The sequence below is a fragment of the Halyomorpha halys genome, unplaced genomic scaffold (assembly GCF_000696795.3).
Source record: "Halyomorpha halys isolate HHAL.00 unplaced genomic scaffold, Hhal_1.1 Scaffold84.1, whole genome shotgun sequence".
NCBI lineage: Eukaryota > Metazoa > Arthropoda > Insecta > Hemiptera > Pentatomidae > Halyomorpha > Halyomorpha halys.
The window spans coordinates 751,289-760,832 of NW_027110155.1; the positions used below are offsets into that span (position 1 = coordinate 751,289).

General features: G+C 33.9%; 1 protein-coding gene across 1 annotated transcript; it reads left to right on the forward strand.

Moving 5' to 3' along the window:
- The first annotated feature begins 1,066 nt into the window (after positions 1 to 1,066).
- LOC106693029 (DNA-directed RNA polymerase II subunit RPB1) lies at positions 1,067 to 5,223 on the forward strand. The gene is made up of 2 exons (XM_014439327.2): positions 1,067 to 1,105; positions 4,080 to 5,223. Exons 1-2 carry the CDS (start codon positions 1,094 to 1,096, stop codon positions 5,103 to 5,105), a joined length of 1,038 nt encoding a protein of 345 aa, XP_014294813.1. The 5' UTR covers positions 1,067 to 1,093; the 3' UTR covers positions 5,106 to 5,223.
- The last annotated feature ends 4,321 nt before the right edge of the window (positions 5,224 to 9,544 follow it).

Consider the following 9,544-nt stretch of genomic DNA (forward strand, 5'->3'; position numbering starts at 1 on the left):
AATTTTCCATAAAAATAACCATAATTTCATCACCTAAAATTATTAAATAAGATAAGTTTTGATTAATGTAAAATAACATTCGACTCGAAATCTTTATTAATCGTGTAAATTGAAAGAACCAAATTTGAATGGTTTGGTACTGTTGGAAAGAACATTTTTTCTTTTTTCCTGAATCAGGTATAGATTTGTTAGATCTTAAGGCAATAAAAAAATGACTAAATAAATTTTAACAATCATTAGTACAATATATAATATTTCCAATTTAAAGTGACCTAGTGGAGTCCAATAGTGTGCCATTTAGTATATTTTAAGGTCCTTTTGAACTAGGAGAATGTTAATCGGTTGAGAACCATTGGTGCTATGAAACACAATTTTTGTGCATCAACACTGGCATTATACACTTGGCTTTGATCACAGCTGGCCAAAAAACATAAAATTCATCTTAACTTGTGGTAGACCTGCATTATTAAAACTGAGTTGAGAATTTTATCGTGTTTCAATCGTTGCAGATTTCCTTGCATCTGTATTAACATTAACTTAATGCTTATTTTTCACATTTAAACAAGAGTTTTTATTAGATAAGGATTCAAGTTAAAGATTGTTGGGCATTTATCGGTTATTAAGATATTTTATGCTAATAATTCCAAAACTTGTATATTAAGAGAAATCACACGATAATATGTACCGCATGTAAAGCGAGTAAACCATTTCCAGTAATTTTTCAATCAATATTATTTTAAAATCTGGGATAAGTTGTAAGTGAAGTTCATGTGTAAGCTGCCTAAGCTCAAGAAATCCCCGGGGAGTCACACTTTGCCCGAACTAATTTCATAAATGTCTTGTTACACAAGTACCTACATTTTCGAAAACCGTGCCCTCGTAGAAAACATTCTTTAGCTAAAGTGTTGTTAAGGTTATGATGACCTTATTGGGACGATACATTTAGCGTCAAAGATACGATAAGACCTCGGAGCGTAGGCAGAGGGCGGGGATGTTGGAGTGGGGTTGGGGAAAGCTCCCGCCGAAAGTGGACTATATAAGGGGCTCCTCCAGAGGAACTCAGCATCAAACCGTCACATCTCATTTCAGCAGCATGAGGACCTGGGTGAGTAGAGATCATCTCTTCGGATAGTACTAACACCATCGTCTTTGTGATATATAGAGTTCATCTCGAACGCGGTCGGTTGTGATCCAGCAGTGGCCGAAAGCGAATACCATTGCAGTGTACATGTGATATCTTCTAGTGTTTCGAACATTGATTGTAAAAACTTAAAATCAGCTACGTCCAGGAACAACCAATTAGCATATAAAGTCGAATCAGGATTCCGTCAAATCTAGACTTGAAATCCGAATCGTTAGATCTTTTTACAGAATAAAAAAAAATATATTAGAACAGATATTAAATATTGATTTTTTTCTTAAATAATTTCGGTTTCACATTTAATTTTTTTATTCTAAGATTTAGAAACCCGTCTCGAAGACTTAACTAATCTGACGATTTGCATAAAATCATTTTTATTTTTTAAATACAAATAATATTACATACCGTATCAAATAATATTATATCCCGAGGGCAATACCAAAGTGGCGTAAAATTTCTGAGAGAATCGGTGATTATCCAGTAAAAGTCAATACGTACAGTTTTGGAAAATCGTTATGGGAACATCTCATGTGGATAATTAAATTTGTTATTGAGGATGTTGATTAGTAACACTGATTTGACAAGAAATTTATATTTTGAAATTAACTGAATAATATTTAAGCTTAAAATTTTAATTTATCAAAAAAAAAAAATCTTACTTTTAAGAAATGGATATATTAAATTTTTATAGAATATCCCTCAATGTATTTGAATTAAAATTGTAGATTTAATTTCTAATTTTATATTCGCCATTTATTAAATTTATATTTTTAAATAGTGATATCAAATATTAAGTTTGATCTTTTTGGCATTGTTAAGAGAGTAGAAAGCCGCGTTAAAATACCACAAAACATAATATAGCAAAATTTGGAATTACGCCACTTCGACATAGTACTGACGAAGTGCAATATATAAAAATTATATTTGAACTTCTTATTTATTATATATTTAAAGTTATTGTAAATCATTATTTGTGTGGTCCTGTATAACATTGTACAACTGTACTTCTCGAATGTAAAACGGGCTTGTAACTTCAAAGAAAGAACCAGAACAAAAACACATTTCGAAAATGAATAACATGAAATATTTTACGAGTCAATTACAAATCCAGACGCTATAAACCGCGGAATAACATAATCTATACCTGTTAAATGCATTTGAAGTCACATCGCGCTGGTAGAACTGGCGTGTAGTAATGATTGACGACAGATTCACCAAGACGTAGAGGGAGGTAGTTAGAGACCAAACCTCCTGGTTTACCATGAGCTGTAATGTTATGCTCATATTTAATATTTTTTCTTTTGAAAATTCATTCCCTAATTCAGTACGCTTTGCAGCATTTTTTTCCAACGGAAACCAAGGAACGTTAAAAGGACAAACCTTATGTATTTCTAAAACAAGATTTTGACCCTAACTGAAAAATTTTGCCAAAATGTTTCATTCCAAACCTTTCTATACCAAGCGGAGTTTTTATAGTGCATCCAGAATGAAAGAAGAAATCTCCAAATTTGTAACGTTAAACATTCTTAATGTTTAAGCCCTTTATCTCAAAGCGTAGACAATTTTCCTCAGCCCAGCTATCAATATGTTCTTTCTGCACCACGAGTAAGATGGAACATCGTGTGTGGTTTTATGTTCAACTAAAAACATCTCCTTACAAGTTATCGAAGAATTTGAACCGTGGATCCAAATATAACTTCCAAGGCGGAAAAACAATATAACTTGAATCTGGCTTATGGTTGGATTGAAGCGTAGTTCCGTTCCAACTAACAACTGCTTTGTTTTTGTTTTGGGTGAAAATTAGAATTCCAAAAGGGCTTCAAATTTCCATTTAACCATTTACATATTTTAGTTTAACAGAATATTAAAGTAAATGGTTCGTAGTCCGTAATCTAATATTTAAAATTTTGAATTAAAGAAATTTGTACATGGAAATTAATAATTTAATATTAAATTATATTTTGAATTAAAATGAAGAATTTTGAGATTAATAAGAAGTCGAGGAGCTGGAGTTTCATTTTATCCAAACTTACATTTTTTTTCTTTTAATTCAATCTTAAAAATATAAAGTTGTCATTAATTGATTCTTACACAGAAATAAACAATTGTTAATATAATTACAGTTTATATTTCATTTGTGAATAACAGCTAGAGGAAAGTCCCGTAGAATGGTTAATGGTTGGCTACTTATAGTCACCGTATAAAAAAGTATCAATATTGACCTTATTGATGGTAAAATTCCAATAACTATGATTTCGGTTTTCTAGGATGAACATTTACTATCGTAGATACTCAGCCTGGGCAGAAGACAAAACTCTGAGTTAAGGAAATCGTATCTATAATGGCTTTATAAAACCCGGCTAACCCCAATACAATGATATTTACTATACTTTAAAATCGATAAACGATCAATTATCGCTTAATCGTGTATCGATTTAATCAATAAATTGTTTTACTAAATGAATAACTATCTCCATAAAAAGTTGAATGTTTCGGACGGATTGTAGGAAAGCGAAGTCTTTTTGAAATTCAGGCTTGCCCCCCGGTTAAATAATAGATGTAAGGACTTAATGAACTAGGCTTTACTCGAGTCACGTTCGAGAAGGTAAGTGACCCGGCAGTACTGACTCAGTTCCAACTGTTGCAACGACATGTAAAGTGGATTACCCAGTTATCCTCAACAGGAAAAAGGTCTTTACGAATGCATATTGCCAATACTGCAAATAAATGTTTTGTTTTATTATTTCGGAATGTTTGAAATTTCAACAAAAGTTTCTTTAAGTATTATGTTATACACTGAAGATTCCAAGCTGACATTCCTTGGAAATTGATTTGCTATGATTACAGATTCAATTATTTATTTACCGCTTTAAATATATTATAAAAATCAAAAATTGATTTAATTGTTAAAAAATTACAATAGAAGTTTTATTTTCAGGTATTATTAGGACTGGTAGCGTGCGCCTTCGCCGCCGAATCAACCAAGTCAACCGAAGTGGCCTCCAAGGACAAGAGGACACCGGGAGGCAGCACCTCCAGCGGCTACTCGAGCAGCAGCCCCACATACCAGGCCCCAAGCAGCAGCTACGCAGTCCCTAGCAGCAACTACGGCGCCCCAAGCAGCAGCTACTCTGCCCCAAGCAGCACCTATGGCACACCAAGCAGCACCTATGGTACCCCAAGCAGCACCTACGGAACACCAAGCGCAACCTACTTGCCAGCCAGCTACAGTGCACCATCGTACTCAGCACCCTCAGCCTACTCCTCAGGTGGTCATTCCGGAGGAGCTTCTCCAGTCGTGATGTACGTCGGAGGAGCCGGTCTGGGACAAGGTGCAGCTGACTACAGCAGCCTCATCCAGTTCTTGCAGCCCTCAGTACACAGCCTGTTCCAGCCCCAACTCGACCTCTATTCCGGACTTTCTTCCCCTTACGTTGGCGGTCTCCACTACCCAAGGCTGAGCTCCGTCGGATTGGGATCTGGACATGGCCTTGACTTCAGTGCCATCACACCAATTTCTCACTTTCCAGGCATTTCTTACACACCTTCTTACACCTCCGCTGCTACCGCTTACTCCGCGCCATCTTCTGGAGCTTCTTCCTCTTACGTAGCTCCTTCCTCTACTTATTCCTCTCCATCATCAACATATTCTGCTCCTTCATCAACCTACTCTTCACCATCTTCTACATACTCTTCCCCATCTTCATCATCGGGCACATACTCTGCTCCCTCTCCATCCTACGGAACGCCATCAGCTTCCTACGGAACACCTTCTGCTTCCTATGGAACACCTTCTGCCTCATACGGATCACCATCTGCATCTTACGCAGCCCCATCTTCATCTTACTCCCAGCCTTCTCAATCTTATTCCCAGCCAGCTTCACAACCATCTTCAACCTACGGATCCCCATCTGGATCCTACCTACCGCCCTCAAATGGATATAACAGTTATTCGAAACATTAATTCGTGATTGCCAGCAGCGTTTTTGTATTTATTGAATCGTTTTTCCTGCCATTCGTCCTCGATGCACTTGTATTATAATGTCAACGTTTGTACCAAATAAATTATATATTTTTTTTTTATAAAATTTTCTTATTTTTTTCATGTTTCCTTCATTATTACCAAACAGTTATAATAATTTAGATAGTAAGTCTGAAATTTACAACTATATTAATTCACTTTATTAATCCAGTAATTTAACAGACATTTTAAAGATAAATAAGAAGTTTTCTTTATACTAGAAACTTTCATTACAAATAATGAAATCTCCCACAATCAGAGCACAGAGCAATACGTATTGGAGCAATAGCTATTCATCCATACAAATTATATACATTATTTATATCGAACATCACAAACTAATCAGACTATATCTATTTCTATATTGATTAATTTTTAATTGACAGGTATAGCTTTGCCCAGATGTATAAATAAAAATCTTCCAGACCAATAATGAATGGAGTTACTTGATTTTAAACTATGAAACAACTACCTAAAATTTTATTCGGAGTAAAACATCTGGTATTACTGATCTGTAAATTTATGAAAATTCGGTTTAGATAGTTGGATAAAGACTAGGAATGAAAACGTGCGACATCAATTTTTGTTTTCAAAATTGAGTATTTTTTAAAAATATTTTAATGGCATTGGAATTTTATAAACAGACAGGTAAAATTCTTGATTTATATTCTGATTATCTTCACCATGGTTGGGGTTCGAAGTTTTTCATTTTGTGGGACCGACACTCAATGAAAAAAGATAACGCCCCAGGTGAAGTGAGTCAAAAAACTTTCATTCATCGCTTTAATATTTTTTGAACAGCTGTTTTTCCCTCGTGGTTTTATAATAGTTTCCTATATTTTCGTTGTACAGTAATTTATTTGCGTTTTTCAAATACATAGATAACTATGTCCCGCCTCTAAAAAACAATGAATGCCACTATTGTTGGCAAGAGATCACGTGGGAGGCAAAAAACCAGATAGATAGACAGAATCGACAAAGATGAGAAAGAGCTGCATGCAGCAAACTGGAAAGCAGTAGCCCAAGAAAGGTAGGAGTGGAGAAGACGGAATATAATATCAACCCAAACAAATCATAGTAACGTAGCTGCAATGTTAACGTGAAACTATGAGTACCCCATCCATGTATGGTATACATAGTTTACAGGATAGAATTAACTTTCCCATTTAATCATGTTCTAATTTTCCTTTTTTGGGATAAAGAAAAGTTTTAGAATTCTGTTATAATCCATTAGAGACTATAATGTTTTATTGAATTCTAAAACGACACAGACACAAATAGAAAACAAAATATATGATTGTAAGCCGAATAATCCACCCTAACGACATAACAATAATTAATAGTTCATCTATGTGCTCATAAAATAGACTGAAAAATGGGTGAAGCTTTTCTGTTTTGATTTACCATGTGTTATCGACACAGTCAGTCTGTTTGAATATGAATCCATAAACAGCGTCATGAATATTTTTTTCAAAAACCAATGGTTTGCTAACAACTGAAAACTCTATCCTAAAACAAAATAAAATAATATGAGATGAATACTATGAGATACTAATCTTTACGAAAAATGTCTGTCTCAAAAACAACCCAAAAAGTAATCCAATCCAAAAATCATAAGGAAGTTAAATTATACCGAGAAAGTTTACAATAAATTTATTTTTAATGTTAAAAATAAATTTATTATTATTTTAATGCTTAGCAAATTAAAACTAGGGAATAAAAGAATAAACAGGTACATTTATGTTTAAGTGTTTTTATAATTTTATTTATTATTCTTATGGATTTTATTAATTCAATAAAACATTATAGTCTTTAATGGATATTTAAATAATTTAGATGATTTTCATTTGTTATGATCTAGTTATCATTTTTTTTTTGTTGTTATTTTGCCTTTGTTGTTTTTATCACTATCACATTGTAGTCATGACAGTTATGTATAGACCATAGTATTTTTTTTTCTCGACGAAAAGTAATAGTAAAAGAAAATTTAATTTTACGTTGGTTTACTCTCACTTTAGTTAACAGCTTTTCTTTGATTAGAAAACAGTCTAGAACAAAACAATAGAGCCCTGAAAGCGGTTAATTCTACAACGCTATTTTTTTCAATGGGTCTGTGAATTTTAGGGAAGAATTAGATTTCAATATTAATTACATTAGTTAATTCAATATTTATTGTTCTAAAGGCATTCATATATCCAAAAATCCTTCGTCTGCCATTACGTTTCATATGTTATAATTTTCAATGAAAATCATATTTAATTCAGAGAAAAGAACAGAAAGCGACATCACATAGGTTTTCTGGAAAATAAATCTAACTTTTGTCCCGTTGACTGCACAATATTGACGATATTATACTTTTTTTTTCTTACCTCTTTTATTCATCAATATATATACAATAGAGGAGGTAAGAAAAAAAATAGTTCTGTGTCTGTTTTGTAATTCTACAGTTCAGGTCATCCAGACAAAAAATCAGTTCTCATTGTGTGTACGTTTAAACTGTAAAGTTTTAACTTATAGGTTTTTCTTGTATAAAATATAAATTTATTGTGTTTTCGTAAACATTTCACCATTTTCGTTATTTTTTTTATTGTTAAGCATTTGACATTCTTCAATAAATAAAGATCAGGACAATTTAACAAATATACTTGAATATTGAGTAAAAACGTGAGATAGTTTGTAAATTCAGAAGGTAGGTCCAAGCAGGGCCCAAACTATGATATAAGATGTTTACATTCAAATATTTTATCAAAGCAATGAATTTTTCCACGATCTTTTTTTTTTAATTTATGAATTTCAACTCTATACAACTTTTGAAAGTATAAATAAAAATATTTGGGTGAATCTCGTTTTAACTAATTTGAACCTGCATTGAAAACTGCATTGTCGTAGAGGTAGAATATGGGTCCTTCTTAAGGAAAACCTCCGCTGGCACTGCAAAACTGTTACTGAAATGTATTAAATATGTAATGACAGTCAAAACTAAGCTTATGAAGCTATAAAATTAAACACCAATACAAGTTTAAGCGTACAACAATAAATAAGCAAAGTCGAAGTTAACAACATTTATTGAATACATGGAAATAATGTATGAGATAAATGAGCTACATGAATATTAATCAGTTTATCACGGTTCCGTCCAACTTCTGCTGTATTTGGAGTTGAGTATTTGATGAAAATGTACTCCTTTGATTAGTAGTTCCTCACGTCTTTCATTTTGCCTTTACTTTTTAATCTTTCTGTAAAGAGGACTACAGCCAATCTTCTCAAATTTAGGATGTGTTTCATCAATTTAAGGTCTGAAATGATCCACTTTAACACTGAAAAACTTCTGTGTTATCGGTACTTATGTAGATTATAATGGAGTGTTTTAGATTCCGAATTTAAGTCCTTTAGGCAGTGGAAGTAAGGCTCCAAAGCTTTACCCGTTCCAATATGTCTCGATATTCACTATTGCAAAATGCAACGAATTTTATAAGACATACTCTTATTGTTTCTAAATAATGCACAGCAGATTCTATCAATTCCATTCATATAAGTTCTGTTTCTACAAAACCGAGGTTATGATCAGAATGTCTTAACTAATGATCTTGAACACAGAAAAGCTGTACAACTAACTAGTCAAAATAATATTTACAAATGTAACTTTGAAATAATATTAATTTGGGGAGTGGCCTTAATATGAATCCCTTTACAACCAGCCAGAAACTAGCCCTGAGATTCTCTTATCTCAGCTCCATGAAATGATGTTAAACTTCCTACTGTTCTGAATTTTATTTATTTATTTATCACCCTACCCTGCCTATTAGGCAATACGGGTGTTCGCAGCAGTTCGTACAACTCATTGCTGCATATGTAATATGCAAACATTTACATAGCTGTGCACACAGCCTGCTCTTGCTACAAAATATATCTTGCTCTTCTACAGAGGCCTTGCTGGTGTAGCTTATTCTCTCCTACCCAGGGAGAAGTGAGTAGGGCCCACAACCTCCTTCCACCCATACACGAAGGTCTTGTAGTGCGGGTAGTTTTCTTTTTTCATCAGCACAGGAAGATCGCTCTCAGTCAGAACATAGAGTCCTGTTTCCCTCATCATCTTGGCTCTCAGTGCTTCATAGGCGGTACAGGCAAGTAAGACGTGCTCGGCGGTCTCAGGAACCTGACAAATTGGGCATAGATGATCAATGTTCATGCCATGAACGGCGAGCTTTGCTCGGAAACCCCCATGACCCGTGAGGAACTGTGAGATCCAGTAATCAGAGAGGACCCACGTTGATTCTAGGCGTGAATCAACGGTTAGAAAGTAGGCTCCTTTTAAGCAGTCCACCCACCGTCGATTCCATTGTTGCAAGGTTTCTTCTCGAAGGATCCTCTTCCATCTATTA